We start from the raw sequence: 21,257 nt of genomic DNA, 5'->3' as shown, positions 1-21,257 counted from the left end.
GTTTTATTTATTCAACGTTTTACTTCCAGTTTACTCTCCTTTTCAACAGCTACGTGCTACGAGGCTTTTGTGGCCAAAGCATCTGTATCTGTATCTGCATCTGCATCTGTGTGTGTGTTGGATTAGTTACAGATGCAGATGCAAAGATACAGATACGAGTAACTTAGATTCAATTCTTTATAAAAGAAAAGTCAGGAGAAATAAATGCTTTTTGAGGCCTGTTTGCGCTCTCTGACAAAAGGTCAAACCCTTCGGCTACTACGCGCTCAAGCATCCTCGCATCGCTCATCTTGTAGCTCTCCACTAAATGCAATCTAATAATTATATAGAAAAAAATAACAAACAGCAGAAAATAACAAAACAAACTTGAGCCAACTCCTTCGTGGAAGAGTCGAGTCTGCACTGTTGATTCAAGGCTAAGGGCAGAGAGTTAGAGATGCAAAGATACTGCCACAGAGAGGGGGTGGGGAGAGATACTTAACCTTTAGAGCAAACGAAACTCCAAGGCAAAAGATGTGACGGCCAGATAGGAGTCAGGGACCCGAGAGCCAGCTCCAGACTGCGACTCTCAGGCACAGAAACAGAAACAGAGTCAGAGGCAAAGACTGAGACAGAGCCAGGGACAGACACTGACATTAACCCGCCAACGCCAGGGTTAAGGCCTGCTGCACGTCCTCTCGTTCTGTGGCATTCAACAATTGCCAGGCCGACACGCCCACATGCAGGCTGTTAACCAAAACTGAGAAATAGAAGATGGAGTTCTAGACTTAAATGAGAAATGCACTGAAAAAAATGTCTATAAATTTATTAAAGATAAAATAAAGAAACAATTTACAAATATATTTAGAGATTTTTTTTGACGAAAATCGTAGGAATTAAACATATTAAGGTGCTACCTAAACTTCCTATTTTCTGATCATAATTTTCAAGGGAAAAATATCCATTAAATAGGTATTTATAGACCTTTTAGATCTGCATACTTAAGTCTTAGATGACTAAATGGCAAACCGAATAAATTAGTCTCAATTTCAAAATTGAATAAAAATTATAAGTATTTTGGAATTTATAAAAAATCAGCCTCTAAATCTAACTTAAAAATTGCACATTCCAAACTGATTTTATGCTAGCATTTTCTTGTAAAAATTGCCACCCAAAGCACTGCCATTTTTCTCTCCGCGTAGCCAGACACACCATTAAGAGTGGGAGCAGGGCTCGTGCAGGCTGGCAGCTTGGGGCACATCATACATGTATGTAAAATGTATGCATCCATACCGCACCCACAATTCTGACAAGGCATAGGCCAGCCAACCAGTTGCAGCTAGGCTCCCAGGCCTTGGGGGCAGGCCTCATCATCATCAAGAACAGAATGTTTATCTTATGCAGCGGCAGCGGCAGCATCATCATCATTATGATGTACCTTCTGTGGTAGGGAGACTCCTTCAGGGCCGCAACTTCATCATTATCACGCCCATTATACTCCAGAGAATCATCATGTGGCCATCATCATCCAACTCCTCCACATCATGCCAGTCGTTTTTATCATGCATTTTAATGCGGCCTTTGAAAAGTGAAGTGGAGTGCAACAAGAAGTGGAAAATAACTAAAGTGTCGCCGCCGTTGCAGGGCCCCGCCGTAACTCCCTCAGAGACACACTCGGACTCCAAACGGCCCCCAAAACTCCACAGACTCCAGGCAGCAGCTAAAACTCTAAGCCTGCAGCCCAAAGATGGACTCGGACCAGACCTCGAATCTCCTTCCAAGCAGCTCCAAAGGTCTCTTTGTCTCTCTAAAAAATATTATAAAACATAACAATAAGAAGGCGAAGGCAGTGTGAAGTTTACTTTGGACTGCGACTCCCGCTCCAGACCCAGTTCTTCCCCCCCACAGATCTTACCCCGCGGCCGCAACCGAAGCCGGTTTGTGTCGTCACTAAAAACTCTTTTTTCCTCTGTCGTTTTTTTATTTTTTGTTACTTGTACGCGTACGAGTATCTGTAGCTGCGCTGCGCTGTGTATCCCCCCGTAGGGTCTTTGGGGGATTGCAGAACAGGTTTTGCCACCGCCGCCGCCACCGCCGCCGCCACCGCCGCCGCCACCGCCACCGTCACCGTTGCATGTGGCATGTTGTAGTGGTATACCCAAAGTCGTCTACTGTTGCAAGTCTCTCGCACACACACACACACACACACACCCAGTTCTCTTTCAGCTCCATCTTGGACTCATCTTTCTTGGGCTCACCCCCCTGCCGCGCTCCTGTTGCTCTCCTCTCCCCCTGTCGTTGTGGGTCTCCCGCTGCTTTTTAAAGCTTCGCTTTCAATGCGTTGGGTTACTGTGTTGCCTCTGCCTTGCTGCCTGCTTGGCCCTTTACCCATACCTAGTCCGGTTTTGTGTTCGTTCCCCGCTTCATGTAATTGCTTGGGTAGGTTCTGCTGCTCCCCTCCTCTGCACTCTCCTCTCCGTAGGTGTCTCATTTCGGTGTTGCCTGTGGCGTTTATGGGCGCATTTACAAAATGTTACAAAAATTATTGGGCGACCACCGAAGATATCATCTCCACCCACACACACACCGCTCTGTCTCTCTCTTTCTCTCAGAGCGACATGTTGCTGCTGTTGCCATTGTCCCTGTGCATGTTGCAGCAGGTAAATGACTGCCAACAAAATGTTGCATAAAGTGGCATGAGTTAAGGGTTTTGTGTGCTGCTGCAGGGCACTGAAATATCATAAACCACAATTAGAAATTCAAATAAATATATTTGAAGGGTTCCTTTAAGTTTTTTCCCTAAATCTGCAGCAGACATTGCATTTTCTCTGGCATACAAATAATCAAAATAATGAAGAAAAAGTTTGAACAGAAAAGAATGTCGAATAAATCGCTTAGCCCTGCCTCGTACCTGTCTGAAAAATGATGTTCCACGGTAAAGTTTTTGGCCCGTTTGAATATCAAACGAAGTCCAACCCACGCTCCTTTCAATCTGTGTCTTGCCTCCGTTTTTTGGGGCGCCAAAAACTTTGGGGCAACTTTCATTTGAGCTAAAACACAGCTGGCTAATGTATTGCCTGCAGATCATGGACCTTGCTGGAGCTGACCAATGGATATTATCAGAGAGCAAACCCAAACTGTTCCCTCTTGGCTTTTGCAACTTTTAATTGGTCCCAGGGATTAGCTTGCAGCGTGGATCCTGGACAAGACAATAGCTAAAACAAGAGGGGAGAGTGGGAAGAGGCAGCAAAACTTTAACTTTCACTCTGCTGCTGCCGCCGTAGACAAAACTACTAAATGTCAAAAGTGTCAAAAATTCTTAGAATTATGTCTGCAGAACATCAAAAGTTGCCAGAAAAAGAGTCCGCTGTGCTGCGCTGCGCTGCGCCACCAAAGGTTGCAAAAGTTGTGGTTGCTGGGGCTCCCCCTCCCCCTGTGTGCGCTGTGTGCTGCCTGTTTTTGAGTTGTGGAGCAGCGTCGAGTCGAGCCGAGCGGAGCGAAGCTTACAAGCCACATGTTTTGCTGCTCGTAACATTTTCGACACATTAACGGAGACTGGCAGCAGTGGCAGCAACGGCAGGGGCGAGGAAGGTGAGCGGGTGCCACCATGGAGCCAGGCATCCCAGGTAGCAGCACAGGCAGCTTTCGTCTTGGAGCACACGAAAAAAAATATTCGAAAAAAGAAAACAAGGAACTGCTGACTGGCGGCATGGATGGGATGCCGTGGCTGCTCTGCCGCTTGCTGCTGCTAGTCGGCCATGCGATATGTGAAATTGAGAACAGTAATGACGTTGTCAACAGAGTGGCAAGAGAGGGAGATGGAGAGGGAGAGGTAGAGGTAGAAAGAGTGAGGCACGTAGCCAGAACCAGAAACAAAAGCCAATCCATGCCAGAAGACCATACGATACTCCTCGTATCAGGACCCGGGGGGAAGCCAGAGCCACAGCAGCAGCACCAGCAACAGAGAGCGGCTTCGACCCGGCAAATGGTAAATGGCAATGGCAACATGACAACTTGCCGGGTTTCAGGGTTTCAGGCATCAGCCTCAGTCCGGGTTCGGGGTCGGCGGCTCCTGCTGTTGGCTGTTTCAATTATCTCGGTTTGCTTTCAAAAAAGCAGCGCACGATAAATGAACAGACACTATGATATGATGGAGGATTAAGCCAGGCCTAACCTATGCGCCAATGTTGCCAGCAACATTTTCAGCGACTACAGCGCAGGCAGCCAGGCAACATTGTTGTGAGGCGCGGCGGCAAATGTGGATCAGCAACATGAGGGAGGCGAAGTGTGTCTGAAATTTATTTGTAATTAAAAGATACTTTTATGACAGCTACATGGGGTACGAAAAACATGCGGTGGTAGCACAGATTAGATACATTTTATGTTTGGTTTAATAAAAGGCATGGGAGGCACATTTGGGAAATTAAATTTAAATTAAATTTATATAAATAATTTCTCTGTAATATTGGTTATTTATTGATTTTCCTTGAATATTTTGATAGTTTTTTGCCACAGTTTTTCACACCGGACTTTGGTACTGTCCATAAAGCTTACGCTTTCCTTCGTTCTAAATAGTTATCAGTTTTTCTGAGATCTCCAAACCCACAGACCTGCTGCAAAAATCGAAAAAAATATTTATACTTCCGATTGAATATTTTCGTTACTTCTCCCACATTAATACCAATTCACAGCTAATATATTTGCCCATTTTCATTGCAATCCCCATAAAAGTCTCAGTCTCTTCGTTTTCCCAATCCCTAATCCTTATCGAGGAAGCAAAATTCCTTCTCGGTGTAATTTCAGACGAAATATCCATAGAGATTTTGGTTTATTGGCGTAAACATGCATGGGGATTCATCATCGATTGATTCAATTATGAGCATCCATCCCCTGGGTGCGGGTGGACATTTGTGGGGTTTCCCCCTCGGGACAATTAGCCAAAGCCATAGGAGAGTGCAACATGGAAGTGTTTGTGTGTGTGTGGGTGTGTGTCGTTGTTTGTTGCCACCGATAGCCACTCCACAGGCCATTGCCTTCCCTTAATTGCTGCCACTGGCTTCGGCTATCGCCGATTTACATCTGTTTCAATAAATTTCAATGTACAGTTATGAGCATATATCCGCACAGCAATATCCAGCGATCATTCAATGTGCATGCAGTGCAGAGATTACGCCCGGCTCCCTCCCACCTCCCACCCACACCCGAAGGAACCGCGTGACAAATGCGAGGGTTGCTCCATGGACTTTGGTGCTGCTGCCTGTCATGCTTGCAACTTGCTGACAATAATCTTTGGCAATTTATTGTATGAAAAAGAGTGGCCGGGGTCGTCGTCGTGTTGGATAATGTCTTGGGGCAAACACGGATTAGATGGTGACAAACCGCCCGTACAAGTCGTGCGGGTAAGTAAGCAAGTAAGTGGCTCCCCAGCCACGCCCCTAAATGCGAGTGTAACCCATATCACACCCTTAAGGGCTGGCAAAAACTTCTGATCTATTTGGCAACTGTTGCTGATTATTTATTTGCGCTTTTAGCTTTAGCCACAAACTGAGATAAATTTTCCACACATCTCGGGTTTTTTTTTCCTTCTCCATGGTGTTGCTCAGTATTTGTAGGGTAGAAGGGGTATGTTGGTTGACTCTAAAAAGGGTATACAATTTTTATTGGTGGAAGGATATTTAGATTTTTCCATATGTTACATTTTGGAGACATTAGAATATTTACCTTAATTTTTTTCTCACAATTTTAGCAATTTTTTCAAATTTTCCAGCTCCCATTCATAGGTATTCCCCAGTCCTAACCCTTCACAATATTTTGTCCTGCTTGATTTTTCTTTTTGAGGGTGAAGCTGCGATTTTTGTGACACAAATTGTGGCAAGAAGGCAAAAACCAGAGTGCGGGCGAGAGCGTAGAGAGTCCATGTCCATCCATGAGCTGCCCCCCAATTTTTTGACAAGGGTGGACAATGGCGATTAGCGCCATGGCACTAATGGGGGGACGAAGCCAGCGCCGAAGAGGAGTCATGTGTTTGCTCAAAGGCTCTGGCCACAGAGTATGTGTTGCAGGATGGTGCTCGATGCTGCTCCTCTTGCTGCTGCTGCTGCTGCTGCTGCCTCTCTGCTGGTGGTGCTGACTTGCCACTTGTCTTTATTAGTTTTCCCCGTACGAGAGCTGTCTGCCGTCTGGTGGTATCGTATCTCTGCTACGTCCTGTCAGCAACAGCAACAGGATCAGGGTTACGGGTGAGGAGGTTTTCGGGGCTTCGGTTTGAGCTAAAGTGCATTGGACATAGTTGAAGGGGGGAGGGTGCGGGGGTGGCAAACGACTTTTGCCACTTGTTTACTCGACTGCTTATGTTATTAGCCCAATGCCACATGCCACACATGTCTGAGCACACTCGAAGAAAAATTCAATAAAATTTATTAAGGAAGAGATTTCTTTTTCTCAGTGCCTTTGCCGCTCTCTCTGTGAGTCTGTGATGTGAAAATTTACATAATTACCCAACAAATGAAAAGACACATCATACCTTATCGAACCGCTGGCTAAAGTGCCGACCAAAAGTATCTATAAATTTGCCTATCTACGCATCTGAGATAGAACTCAGGGCAGCCAGCGGAGTGGAATGACCCCTAGGAGATGTGCTCGGGGTACGACACGGAATGTCATTCAGGTAAAAACTGAATCTGGCATCTGGAATCTGTGTCCAATGTGGAAATTCTCTCGTTTTCGTTTGTCATTTGATGTCACGCTTCAAGCATCGGAATTGGTTTCTTTTTTCCATCATTTTGTTGTGGCATCATCATCCCGGGGCACACAGGTTATTGACTTTTCCTTTGATGTTTCTGTTGCCTAGATTTTTCTTGAGGCCTGCGGGGAGGCTCTCGAGACAATAAATACTTGATGTGTTTTGTGTGTTTGCCACTTGAAGGGGCATAAATTAAAACTCAATAAAAATGTCACAGCAATACAAACAATTTTCCAACTCCTTTTTCCTCCTACAGATCTGGACCTTTCCTTTTGTGGGTAAGGCAACTGAAGTGCTGTGTCCAGACAATTGCATTTTGATTTAGTGTGCGGCCATTTTTGGAATATTTTTTTTTGGAGCATACGAAAATATATTCAAGAAAAAGGGTTGAGGGCTGCAATTTGGGTGGACCATTAAATGGGGATGTTTATGGAGGTGGAAAGAGTGAGAGTTTTGGTAGGGATTTTTTTTTTAATATTATTTTGAAGTGATTTGGAGATGAACTGTAAGATAATTCAGTATTTGAGCAGAGAATATAATTTATTTATCGGTAATATCGTTTAAAAATGAATGAAAAGCTGACAAAACTTCGCTAAGAATTTAATTTTTAATAGTAGATGAAAGGCAGATCCCATTTTTATATTTTTGTAGCCCCTAAAGCATAATATTTTCTAATAAAAAAGAGCAAAGAAAGGCAACAAAATGTAACTACAATTTCACTTAAAATAAACTACTCAAAGAATTCCCTAAAAATCTCTTCTCTCTCCACATAATCCCTCCAAAAACTAAATAAATAAATGAGCTTCCGTCACCACAGAAACCCTCACATTCAGGGCAAGCCAAAAGATAATTTCCAGAGTTCCTGCAATTGCCCTGATTATCTCTGTCTGCCTGCCACAAGAGCTCTGACTCATTGTTGGGCATTACCCATCCCAAACGCTCGACTCCTTCGATCCTGCAACCTTTTTGGTGGCAAATGTCGTCGCCCCAATTGGACTGTCGCTGGTCCGGTGGTCGGTCCTTTGGCCCATGGACACCGCACTGAAAACAATTAGATAACTTTTGCAGCAGCCATGCATTAACAGAAAAACAGAAGGACAACAATTTAAATGAGCTGACTTTTGGTGTGGAAGGCACAGGCAGGAACAACCAACCCACCCACCCCTTCCTGGACAGGATGCTGCTATTGCTACTGCCCGAAGAAGTAACAATAAATTAATTAAAACTTTTTAGCCAATTCAATTTGTGTTGTGTTTTGTCGCCTGCTGCTGTCTGCCCAGCAGAGTGGACTCGAGCCGCTGCCCTTCTGCCCTTTCCGCCCTCTTTCCTCTAAGCAGTTTTATTTCCCCTTCTCTTTTCTGCCAGCTTTCCCTTTGAATTATAAATGCACATAAATTGCCGGCTACTTCTTTGTACTAGTCGGAGTTTGTGCCACGGAGTGGAGCCTGTCTGCCGTCTGCCGTCTGACTTTCTGACACATGAATTTCAAAGTGATCCTCCGCATTTAACAGATTTGAATAGCAATCAAAGTTTTGTTTATATTCAACTTTAGTTCTAGTCGCAATTGAATCAAATCAAAATCAAATCTTGAATAATTATGCGCCTCCTTCTGGTCCCTGTCCTGCTGCTCCTCCTGCTGCTGTAAGAGTTTAAGGCAGATTGTAGAGCGTGTTTCCAGCGGAACTATAAAAAAACTTTTTATTATCCTCGCCCAAAGGACATTACAACTTTTGGCTGAGCACAACTTTGGCCGGACACTCTCGAGCGGGGCATGACTTTTATGAGGATTTTATGATGTATTATTGGTTTTTAATAAGCAGCATTTTGCAGTGCGGAAGTGCCATTGTTTTCGGGGACTTCAATTGTTTGTGTTGTCATAAGATGGAAGAAGATTCTTGGATTTGTAGATATGGGAAAAATTATGAATTAAGGGATGAATTTTCAGAGTAAAAATGTATTAATTTTGAGCAGAAAATTTAGGAAAAAATGTATATAAAAGACAATTTTCTCATCATAATTTTAAAGATTTTATAATAATATTTTCATACCTTAAAATCGTTTCAAACCAGGTACAAATTAATTTAAAAAAAAAATGAAAAATAGTTTTCAATAGTTTTTGGAATTACAGAACCAAAAATGATCTCTTCCATGATCTGCTTGACTAATTTTAAGATAACATAGAAATAATGTCTTAATTTTATCAAAATAATCGATCGTTACACCCAGAAATCTTTCCTTTCTTCCATAATTTCTATGGGAAACAAAATTTCCCGTAATTGAAAGCCATTTCCTTAGCTAATTTCACAAAATTCCCCACAGAAATCCATCATCTGGGAGGCCAAAAGATTACTTTAAGCAAGACCAAGCATGACCCAAAAACGCATACAAAGCGAAGCCCAAAGAAGCCTTCTAAGTAGCAGCAGCGAGCCGACTCAACCACAAAGACGAGATCCAATTATTTGGCCAGAAACCGAAACGATAAATAAATAGACAACCGAAAAAAGGAAAACGTCTAATAAAGTTATAGACGATGCATGGAAGGAAGACGTAGAAGACCCTCAAGGGGAAGAGCAGACCGTGTGAAGAGCGAACGACACCTGTAAATGAATGGGAAAACAACCCCGAATAGAGCAGAGCCCCTAAGTTCGAAGGTTTCTAAGTCATCTACTTTGCCAGGCAGTATCCTGGGCATTGTTCTTTTGCTCAGTGAAATAGAGTCAATTGCACAATGAAGTTGTTTTGATGATGATGAGCCCCGGGCCCACTCCATTTGAACAGCTGCAGCGTAAACGTAAAGTGCATTCCTCGGAATGTAAAACTATATTATTAATCAATATTTATGGCAGGCAAGACATCTATCAAGAGAGCGAGGGAGACCCAAAAAGAACACTAGAAAACCTGTTATATGAGCCAAAGCCAAGTGCAAAGGCGAAGCACAACACTAGAGACAGACAGAGAGAGAGAGAGAGACAGACCATTTCCAGGTAGACCTCTTGATTCATGCTTGTGTGCACTTTGACCACAAAAAGGTCAAGACGCTGGGGCATCGCTTCACTCACCCAAAGATACAGATACAAATGCAGCTCCGTTTGCTGTCTTTTTTCAAGGTAGTCAAATAAATATATTTCTTCTCTCTCTCTGCTGTGCTGTGCTGTGTGCTGGCTGGCCCTGTCCAACGGCCCGTGACCAAACAGATGAACAAACGGACAACCGTAAAAGTGTTGCCACTGGGAACTCGTACATACTCGTATGTAGAGTCATCTTCATGCATAAATAAGCTTAAAGAACCAGCCCAGAGATCCCAGGGAAAAGAGAAAAAAAGGTAAAGCCAATGTAAAGTGTTCCCCGCATATCAATTTCCATATTAAAATAAGACCAAGACCAAGACCAGGGCCCCAAGACCTGCTTCGAATGCATGGCAAAGTTTGCTCGTTCTCCTTTGATTTGTTTGTAAAATATATATTTTATTTTTCCCACATCATTTGTGACAGCCAGGGCGGGCCTGCCTCTCCTCTTGCCTCTCCTGCTGCCTCTCATGTGTGTACGAGAAAATATTTCTAATTGAATGCACAGCCAAAGTGAGGTGCGTTTTTTCCTCTCCCTCACTCTCATCTCTGTAAAGAAAGTCTTTCTTCTGGTTCTAGCTTCCGTCTGACTGCAGTTGGAAATAATTTCATTAAATTTCATGATTTTGCTGCTTTTACTTTTCGGGTTTTTCTTTGGCTCTCTCTCTCTCTCTCTGCTCCCTAAAAACTATTTGTTGCTTCAAATTATGGATTGTCGGAATGTATTTATTTTTTTTTTTGGGAGTAGACGGAAGCTGATTTGGCATAAAGTTTGAACTTAAGTCAAGTCGAGGATTGTGGGTCATGGGTTCAAAGAGTTGACTAACTTTTTCTTACTTTGAAATATTGAAATAAATCAGTGGGTTGGGTATTTTGAGGGACATTTGTAGGATCAGAACAAATATTTCGTGTGGAATTGGGAGCAAAATGAGAGCAGCTATTTTTGGATAGTAACCTGAGGATTTATTTCTTTATATTAAATATTAAAGCAGAAATAGTTTAGCAAGGGAATAGGCAAAAATATATTTATATTTATTAGCCAGCCAAAAGTGGTTTGATATCAATTCAAAAGAGGGGGCTTACGGTGGATATTTTTTGGCATAATAATCCATGAATTATTATTATTATTTACATTATTTTTATGGGGAAGAAAGACACTTTGCAAATAGATTAAACTATTTTTAAAAATAGTTAATAAAGAAGAAATATTAAGAATTAGAATCCATTCAGTTCTAAACAGTTTATCCAGCTCTTAATATAAAATGGGAATGCAAAAAGTGCCTGAAGATCATTTACGTGTCGCAGGAATGCACTTATGGGCCTTAAGCTGGATCGATTATGAGAGGGAATCTTATTTGTTTCAAGGTGTTCGAATAATTTTACAATATTCCGATCGTTTATTAGACATTTAACTGGACCCTTGACTCCATCCAGCGACTGTACCTCTAGCCATAAGTCCAAAGAAAGTAATTAAAACATATTTTCCGCATTAACAAATGGAAATGCGAGAGCTTCTACACGCTCTGTCCCTTCCGCTCTCCAACTCTACCCAACTTTTGCCCAAACCATCCATGTACAACATACATAAACACATATGTACATACATTATCCATTCCATTTTCATTTAGAATTCCCTTGCCATTTATTATCGAATGCAATGCAAATTCGGTCGAACAGAGGGGGGGGAGACCGTGGCGCTGGCCGCGCGTAATTAGAGAGGCAAACCAACGGCGCCTGGAAACATTGACAAATTGAGACCAACGCCATGAGGTCTTTCGGTTTATTAACGGCTCAACGGCGCGCTGGCGCTGTCGGGAGTTATCAGACAGGATCCGTCGCCAAATCCAGAGGCAAATGCCATGACGAGCAGGCGGCAGGAGCCGCTGCCACATGCAACTCAATTAAGTTTTGGCCGCCGCCGTGGCTTAAATATTCGCCGTTGCATAATTTGCCAGACGGCAGGAGGACAGGAGGAGTCCGAGGGTATGCCAGGAGTCAACGTATTATAAAATATATTACGCCGGGCATAATAATTCACGCATGGAACGTAGCAAAACAGGAGGTAGAAAATGCGACAGGACATGGACATGGGCACAGGAGCAGGAGCAGGAGCAGGTCGCGGTCGGGTGCAGGCTTCAAGCGTTGCGAAAACTAATTAAAACGGAGCTCCACAGTACCTACCGGCCACTGCCAATTAATGCGGCTATAACGTCCGTCCCCGCTGCACCCCAACCCCATTCCCGGCCACTTTCCATTTTCACATGCAGGAAACTCCCCAGCCATAATAAATAGTTCATTTGAGGGCGTGGCACCTGTAGTCCTCCCTCCCTCTCTAATTTACATGCATGCCTCCCCCCTCCCGCCGCTAATTAAAGCAGCAGTCCCCCCCGAAAGAAGCTTTATGACTTTGCCCGTCTGGATATGTCCGGCATTTGGTTTGGGCCAGGCCCAAAAACCCAATGGTTTTATATTTCAATAGGCCCGGGCCTGTGTCCAGTCCCGTTCGTTCATCCCGCGACTGCAGTTCCGTAATTAATTGTCACTCCACACACGCACACACACACACACACACACACACAATCTGGGCGGGGCATAGATGAATATGGAGGGAGGGTGGACGCCACCGCGCAACTGAAGAGACACACTGACCCTAATTACGTGTAACGAGTTCATAAATGCTACACGCACCTGCAGCCAGCCACACCGCAAACACTCACACACACAGCTACAGCTACACACACACACACACACACACACACACACACACACACACACACACACACACACACACACACACACCTCTCCCGCTGGCCTCGCGCAACAACGTGGCAACAAATGCGGAGACAAATTCTATTATTATACACTCCACCGAAAAAGGGAATATTACGGAATTTTGGCAGGAATGGCATGACCTACAGGAGATCTAATAACCATATTTTATATGCAGAATTTGTAAATATTTTTTGAACATAAATTTAATCTAGTAAAAGTGAAAAAGTTCGACATTAATTAATAATTTTTCTGGGCAAATATTCATTGAATTCTCTTAATATTCCAAGTCTGTTTTATGACTCTTTTATGCCTTATTTTAGCTCCACTTTCCCACACATATTTTGCCCCTGCAGCGTATACCCCGCTTCGGCTCTGCCTTATCGCATTTCCTCTCCTTCCTTTTTTCGCTTTTGTGGGGTCCTGTTGCGGCTAATTAAAATTAGGAAAACGAAACCTGGAAGAGGCGGCATTTGCCATTGTCATTTAGGCGCTGGGATTGTCTCTCTGTCTGTCTGTCTCTCTGACTCTTTTGCTACTACACGAGTCCAGGTCCTGCCTGGATGCCTACCTTGCCCCAAGACTGTGTGACAGCTGACGTGGCAACTGGCTGTCAGGTGTATGCCCTGCAAATATGTGTGTCTTTGGACAGTCTTGTGATTTCACAACTGTTTCATGGTCATGTTCAGTTATGCTCTCCTCTCACTCGGCTCCATCCCATCCCACTATCCTCCTGTTGTCGTTTTCATTTCGCTTCACTCTATTCTTCTCTTTATTTTCTGTTGTCGGTTGGCGGCAGTTAATTAATCTTGTCAGTTGTCACCTGAAGTTTTTGGCTTAGCTCCTGTTTTGGTGGCTGTTTCTGCCACTGTCCTCTGTCCTCTGTGCTCTGTGCTCTCCCCCCTTTAATGCCAACTGACGTCATGTCATGGCTCACACCTTTGTTTTGTGGGATTTGGGGGCTGGGCTCTCCACTCTCCTCAATTGTTTAATTTATGAAAGGGCTCTTCTCCAAAGAGGTTATGTGGGCTAATGCCGTTAATAATGGTTGAAAAATTAACTCGCAAGTGACCTTAATGATGGGTCTGTGGCAGGAAAAGGCAGACACATAGTAGGATAGAGGTGGCGTATTAAGTAATTGCGGAATATGTTTATGTGATTCTGAATTGGAATATGAAATTATAGAGCTAGAAATGGTAAAAGTAGGGGAAAAGTTATGGATTTATTGATGAGCGGGCAAGGAACTGCAATTATGCACCAAGGGAAGTCGAAGAGATTGCTGGAAAATATAGATTAATATTTGTTCGACTCATAAATATTGAATTATTCTTTCTGTATGGGTTTTCACTTATTCATTTCAATTTTTCTAAATTTTTTGGTTGGTCTACATTAAAACTTCTCATAAAGCAAATTATAAGGAATAATTCTTTCCTTAATTTCGGTTACTTTTATGTTAAGGATAAATTTAGTTAACATTTCTATCACTGTTCAGGGTACATGTTCAAGACACTTTTGATTTATTTTTATTATTTGATATTATCTCTAATTGGTGTACTTCAAATATAATAATTCTGCATTATTCTTATATATTTTAGGTGTCTCCAACAAAGACTGATTTCCTTGATGTTGATTTTAATGGAAAACTGCCACTCCAAATTCTATAATTTGGATCTCAAAATCTACACAGCTGCCTTCTTCATAAAGTGAGTAATATTGCCACTAAAATTATATTCAAATGAGCACCAAATAATGTAATTTTCTCCCTAATCCCACACCAACTATTTCCTCGTACAAAGTTGTTTTATCCAACAATCCAACATTTATGCATTCCCAATTCAAAGATTGATTTCAAGTGTCTACAAATCCATATTCAAAGCATCTTTTTGAGTGTCTCTTTAGCCATGCATTCACTCTTTATTCACATAACATTCATTTTCCCATAAAAAAACCGTTCATGGTCATAACAATTCAGTGTGAAGAGAAGATTCCTTTAAACGTGTCATACTCATAGTCATAGTTCTCACAGCAGCCACTCCACCCACGGATGATTGTTTCGTATTATCTGGAAATATATCTCTCTGTTCTTTCTCCTCCCTGCTGCTGCTGCTGCTGCTGCTGCTGCTGCTGCACAATCTCTGACCAGTTGCAAGCATTATTGATGAGGTTTCCCTTAACGAACTCCCAGACAGCTCAGCTTTTCCAACAGCCGGCGGAGATGGGGCGGGCACATACTTATCTTTCCACATAAAAGTCACAAAAAGAAATCGCCAGCGTTTTTCAGTTGATTGCGCTCCGTTGTGGCTTCTGATGCTGCTGCTGCTGCCACTGCCACTGCCTGTTGTTCTTCTTGTTGCATGCTGCTCTTCTCCCTGTCTTTCCTCTGTCTCTGTTGAGTTGTATATGTATGTTGCAGGTGGCAAAGCATAAAACTTCATTATTGTGTCGTGTCGCTTACGTGCGATACGATGATGGCAATAGAATGCCGTTAACATCTGGCAGTCGCATCAGCGGGAATGATACCGCAAAAATAGCAACACCAGCCAGCAGCAACAACAACAATTGTGACAACAACAATAGCAATATATCATGAGTCCAGCTTTTAGCCAAGCTTTTCATAATCAGTGATGCATTGCCAACAGCCAGCAGAGCCAGCAGCTGACAACCCATGAAGTGTGGAGGATGCGACGAGTACTAGAACGTAGACAGGGAGAGTGCAGCAGGGCAGGGGTTGGGGTGTGGGAAAATGGGTTGCACTGCACACTGCAAATAAAAGTGGAATTTTCACCATTATCTAAGCTCATAAAAATGTGTAGCTTAATGCTGTTTATGCCTCCTAAAAGTATGCACTCAAAACGCGCGCCTCGGCCAGGTGTTCGAAGAGCCAGCACGTGACTTGTTTTTGTTTGCTCGTTGCGGAGCTGTAACTAGTTTTAGCATGGCTAACTACTGTTGTTCTGCTGATGCTTTTCTTTGATGGATTTTGACTTGTTGATGGATTTTTTGACGTTTATAGCAGAAGATTGGAAAGACTTTTCCGTGCTGTGTGTGAATTGAATATGATTTGGGGTGTCTTTTTATATGTGTTTTATAATGTTGAGTGGAGATTTGCACTAGGATTGGATCGAAAAACTGGTAAAAAATTATAAATAATAGAAAAAATAAAAAATGTCCATAAAATGTCTCAAAATTTCATCTTCAACTATTAAAATATTTCCATAAATCTTCACCCTTTCCCACACAAATCTCCAACTCAAAAACCGCACCCCTATTTTTCCTCAGTGCACTTGCTAGAAGGGCGCGAAAAGTGACTGCAATGTGCACCTCCACACCCAACCCCTCCTCCCACACCCGCAGCCCCTGCGCACGTATGACACATTGTTGTTGTTGTTGCTGCTGCTGGGTTCTCCCTCTGCTGCTGACATAAATCCATATTTTCCAAAGCAAATTTCACGATTGGCCAACAACTACAAAGGGCAGGCAGACCCCAAAGGGGGGGTGTGAAAAATCATAGATGGAAAGTCAGGGAAATTGCTAAAAATTTCCAATTAACTTTAAACTTGAGGAAAACGTAGAAGAAGCAGAAGAGGGGCGGGGGGAGTCGTGGTTCAAGTGGATGAATATGACAATGACACCTTTTGGCCATGGGAAAAACCCATTTGCAGGACGATTGAAGATGACAAAATATGCCAAGGAAGCTGCAGAGACTCTCTCTCTCTCTCTCTCTTTCCCAAGCTATGTCTTGCCGTCTCTTTCTGACACTGCAGTGCGTCTGTGCATCTGTGCGTGTGTGTGTGTGTGTCCATCATTCTTCATTTAGTGACCCAACACGAGCGAATGATGTCAGCCAGCTGCTGCTTCAGCATCATCATCATCAGCATCAATGCGGCAGGCAGCTCATGATGAGCATTGAGGGGCGTGGGGTGTGTGGCAAGTGTAGGTGTGTGTCTGTGTGGCATAGATGATGACTAGGTGGATGTGCAACGCATGCGGAAAGCAAACAAAGCGCGACAGGGGGACAAACAAACATTCAACTGACAGCAGAAATGCGCCACGGAGACAGATGAATGGTGGCAGGAGCAGGAGCATCATCAGTAGCAGGAGGAGGAGGAGCAGCTCGAGGCAGGCAGCAGCTACCAGGAGTCAACAGCCAAATGGAGTTTGCGGTTCCAGGACATTGCACCCTGCGGTATTTGCTTTCAATTTTTTGCCCCTCTTTGAAGTGCAGCATCCCAGCCAGGCAGCTGACTTTGTGGCTTGTCCAAATGGTTATCCTTTGAGCAGGATGCAGATTTAAAGCCAACACGCTTATCCTGGGAGCCGTGCCCCTAGCTTAAAGTGTTGCCTCCACTAATTACTTAATTACGTGGACCCGAGCACGCTGAGTATCTCTCCAGTGCACTTTTGCAGCGGACAAAGCCACCGAAAAAGCCACAACTGGTTACACCTGCGGCCGGGACTAATCTATCATGTGCCATAAAGCGCCAAACGGAACGCAGTCGAGGACTTGCCACTCCTCCCCTGCAGCTGCAGTCGCTCTGCAGCTGTAACTCTGTTTTTTTTTAGTTCTTATTTCCCTTACTTTTCCAGGGGTTTTTCCTTTGCTCCTCTCTTTTTGCTGGCGTTGATAAGCCGCGTTGTGTCCGGTGAGTTGCGCACGCGGCTTTTGTGGTCATGGAGTAGGCAGCCAGCACCGGCATCATCCACAGCCACATCCCATCCATTTGGATGAGGCAGAGTCATGTTTATGGCTCTCCCGGGAGTCGTCCAGCGTGTGGCTGTGTGGCACAGTTGCTATTGGCTAAACGAGGTGGCCGCCACTGATCCCCAGCGAAGCGCCTAAAAGCCTTTTGTGTCTGTCTAAAGAACGGGCGAACGGCGAACGCTGCGGTGTGTAAACTGATGTAAGGCAGAGATGTTAGCCAGCTGTGAGCAAGCAGTGTGGGATGGAGCAGTGAGAACTGCTTAAACGGGACGCGAATGGGATTAAAAGGGAGTAGGAAGTATAAGGGAATGATAGCTATTAGCTGCTCTTAAGGATAAACTACAAAACAAGTTTAGTTCTTCACAGATTTCCTCACATTCCCTAGTCTTGTGCCCACTGTACTTGTCTTCAATTTTCTTTGCTGCGCTCAAAAGTATGCAATGAAATTTGTTCGACTTTGGCATTGAGCGCCGGACTTTTGCTGCAGCATACTTTTGAGCGTAACAATTTCCTCGCTCAGACAAAGAAATTTGCCAAAAGAATAAATCGCACGAAAAACTTTTTAATAAACTATTTTGCAAACGTCGACAGATGGAACTTTCTTTCCTTTTTCTGGTGACTTGCCAGGAGCATTTTCCATATCCAGACATAGAGCCCCCATCCCCCACTAACATATCTGATTGGGATTCACAGAATGAAATTGTCAACATAATTCGCATTGAGCCATGAATTTCTTGGCAGCAGACAAAAACAAGACCCAAAAGCCACCCAAAAAATATAAGAAGAGAAATCTCCATTCAGCAGAAAGCAAAAATTGTCATAACCTTTCTCTGTGTCGGAATGTCGTGTCTGTTAGTCGGTTTTTGCTGGTTTGCAAGAACAAACAAATGTTGTAACCGTCAATAATGCAAATTGATAAGAAATGCCAGCGACAGGGCAGGGTACGAGACGAGCAGCAGCATCAGCAGCCGAAAAACCAATTGGGAAAATTGCTGTTGGGTGGAATGTGCAAGGAAAGGAGTTGCAGAATGCCCTAGAAAAGTTATTTTATAGCTGGCAGTTGGACTATGAATATTTAGGGATAAATGGTTGAATTTATTTCAGCCCAAAAGACTCTTCTTTCCACCAGTTCAAAGGGTAGCAAAAAATGATTGTCAAAGCAAACCAAAGCCACAAATGAATGAAGGTGGTGCTGAAGGTAAAGGGAAAGGTGTGGTTCTTTGCAAACAATAAGAACAATGAATTTAATGAAAATAATTGAAAAAGAAAACACAGGAAAAGGCAGATATTTATCTGTAGGAAAAGGTTGTGTGGGTGTCCAAAGAGCTGCTTGAAAATGATACCAAAAATCAATGTGCAAAAATCCTACCATATATTTTTCGTTGGGAATTTTGTGGACATTTCTTGATGTTGAATCTTTAGGCTGGAGCATCGGGTGCGCCGCAGACGTAGGGCTTGAGGGTGCGGGCAGCGGCCGCTGGCAGGGTTTCCCTCACACGAAATGCTGGCCCCTGCTGCTGTGGCTGCTGCTGCAGGAGTCTCTGTTGATGCTGCTGCTGCTGTTGCAGCGACATGCCCGACACAAGGCGATGCTGATCGCTGAAGAACGGATGCTTGAGCGCCTCATCGGCGGAGATGCGCTTCTGTGGATTCACTTCGAGCAGGCGGGACAGCAGATCGTAGGCATTGGCTGGGAAGATATCCAAACCCTCATATTTCTCAATCTTGTGGCTGGTGTGGCTGCAGAGGCAATTGAAGGTGGCCTGCTCGCAGCTCTTGCACGCCTCCACCGTGCCATCGGCCTTGCAATGACGCCGCAGCACGTCCATCGAGAGGAAGTGATCCGCGAGGCGGAACCTCATGCACAAACGCCGCAGATCCAGGGCGGTCATCTTCTGGGTGAGCAGCACCAGGCGATCCATCATGAAGGCAGTTTTGCGCACTTGAATGTCCCCAAAGACATTGATGATCTCCGACAGAGCAGCGCAATCGTTGGGCGCCTTGAAGAACGGATGCATCGAGGAGAGGGTCGTCAGCATGATGACACCCGCTGCCCAGATGTCCACGGCCGTGGTCTGTGTGGGGCAGCGCAGCAGCACCTCGGGCGGACGATAGCCGGGAGTGCCGGCGCGTGAGGCATGCACCTCCTTCTTGTCGGCATTCGTGGGGGAGACATAGTTGTTGGGATCCGCACTTGGGTTGACGAAGCGCAGGCGATTGATTAGCCTTTGGGTGTCCGCACGCTGAACGGCCGCATCCTTTCTGGCCACGAGGGGAGCCGGAGCCTGAGCTACGCCACCGCCCAAAGCTCGAACGCGCTGCTCCTGCTGACAGCTGAGATACTCCTGCACCTCGTCCTGGGCACTGTTGCCGTCCTGCAACATCAGATGACGAGCCGCCTCCATGTCCCGCATCAGAGCCAACGCGGCAGCGTTGCTCAGCTCGGACTGCACAATGCTGCCATCGGGGCCGATCTTCTGCGCCAGTCCAAAGTCGCAGAGCAGGAACTTGCCGGTACGACGATTGTAGAGGATATTGCTGGGCTTCACATCCCGATGGATGACGCTGAACTTGTGCACATGCCGCAGGGCAATGAGCAGATTCCGCATGTAATTGCGCACCTCCTGCACCCCCATGGAGCGGTAGATGTCGTGATAGCGATCGTGGCTCATGTAGGGCATCACAAAGGCCACATTATCGTTGCAGCGCACCACACAGTTGATGCCGATGCAGTTGTCCACTCCCCCAATGCGGAACATGCACTCCAACTCACGCAGAATGCGCTCGGGATGGTTCGTGGGATTGTGATGCTTGATGGCAAACCGCCGGCGACTCGTCTCGCTGAGGCAACGCTCCCGCTGCAGAGTGCCCAGCAGCACGCTGCTAAAGGTGCCGCTGCCAATGCGGCAGTGCACATCGAAGATTTTGCTTATCTCCGGAATGCTCTCCTGCAGCTCGCGCAGCGCGTCCTCGTTCTTGTCCGTCGATTGCGCCTGTTGTGCCTGCAGGGCGGCCAGCTCCTTGAGCGCATTCCTTCTCGCCAGCTTGGACATGTTCTCCGCCAAGTCGTGTGTCTTGATGGGATTATGCAGAATGATTTCTTGGCCAGTGTTCGATGGGTTCTTGGCGTTGTAGTAGCGATTCATCCTGCCCGTATTCGCATCGGGCAGATCATCCGATTCGCCTATGAGCTTGGTTTCCGCCTTGGGACGCACAAATCTCTTTTTTTTCGTACACTTTGCACCCGATGTCGTCGTGGCTGTGGAGCTCTTGGTCAAGGGATAAGTCTTGCCCGATGCCATGGCGGCGGCTGGTTCCTTGGTGCTGGTTGAGGTCCACACGGGAAATTGTGACTTCGCTGCCTGCTGCAGCTGTCGCTGCTGCTGTTGCTGTTGGACCTTTCTGTCCATTTGATCAATTAACAATTTGGTAAACATCTACACAATCCATTTACAAATGAGCTTCAGTTTTTCTTCTTCCGGGGTTCGAACGCTGTGGGGATCCCCAACTCCAATTTGAATATTTCTTTGGGCTGTTGGTGGAGCCTTGGCCGAACCTCACGCGATGTTCCGCGCTGAAGATACAATAATTTCGTGCGTACTTGGAGTTTTTCGTGTGTTTTAATTTTGTACTACAAAAATATCAACTTACTAAATTAACAAACTACAAACGGAATTGTTGTGACATTGCTAGATTTTGACACTAAAATGATGTGCTGGAGTTGATGAAATTTTATTTTATCGAGACTAATTTTATTCATGAAAAATGATATGCAGTACCAAAAGGAAGCTTTAAATAACCATTGAGGAACCTTTGAAATTAAGATTGTGGAAGCACTGTGAAATTTTAAAACCAATCGGTACGCTTAAAACAGAGCATAAAAATCCATTGGAAAATTTTTAAATTTTTTCAAAGTCTTGAAAATAATTAATTTAGGCCATTTCCAATTCATTTTTCCCATTCATTCCCAGTCTAAATAGAAAGGAAAAATGCGAAAATA

The 21,257-nt window shown here is 44.6% G+C and overlaps 2 protein-coding genes across 3 annotated transcripts in view; both read right to left on the bottom strand.

Annotated features, from left to right (window-relative positions):
- Nucleotides 1-6,996, bottom strand: part of LOC117902708 (fasciclin-3) — a 102,276-nt gene extending 95,280 nt beyond the window's left edge. The window contains exon 1 of the mRNA XM_034814264.1: nt 6,986-6,996. The gene's annotated coding sequence lies outside the window, so the exon portion shown is untranslated. The remainder of the gene's footprint in view (nt 1-6,985) is intronic.
- An 11,616-nt stretch (nt 6,997-18,612) lies between these two features.
- LOC117901849 (cell division cycle 7-related protein kinase) lies at nt 18,613-20,961 on the bottom strand. Of its 2 annotated transcripts, XM_034812798.1 has the most exons (2): nt 18,807-20,961; nt 18,613-18,767 (listed from the first exon to the last, which is right to left on the bottom strand). In XM_034812798.1, the coding sequence occupies exons 1-2, from the start codon at nt 20,692-20,694 to the stop codon at nt 18,676-18,678; spliced, it is 1,980 nt and encodes a 659-aa protein (XP_034668689.1). In that variant the 5' UTR covers nt 20,695-20,961; the 3' UTR covers nt 18,613-18,675. The 2 variants fall into 2 exon arrangements, with proteins under 2 accessions (XP_034668689.1, XP_034668688.1); XM_034812797.1 differs by having other exon boundaries at nt 18,613-20,961.
- Between the last annotated feature and the right edge of the window lie 296 nt (nt 20,962-21,257).

Source organism: Drosophila subobscura, chromosome U (assembly GCF_008121235.1).
Source record: "Drosophila subobscura isolate 14011-0131.10 chromosome U, UCBerk_Dsub_1.0, whole genome shotgun sequence".
Lineage (NCBI taxonomy): Eukaryota > Metazoa > Arthropoda > Insecta > Diptera > Drosophilidae > Drosophila > Drosophila subobscura.
Note: the sequence above shows the minus strand (reverse complement) of the source record. Positions and strands in the feature narration are given on the sequence as shown.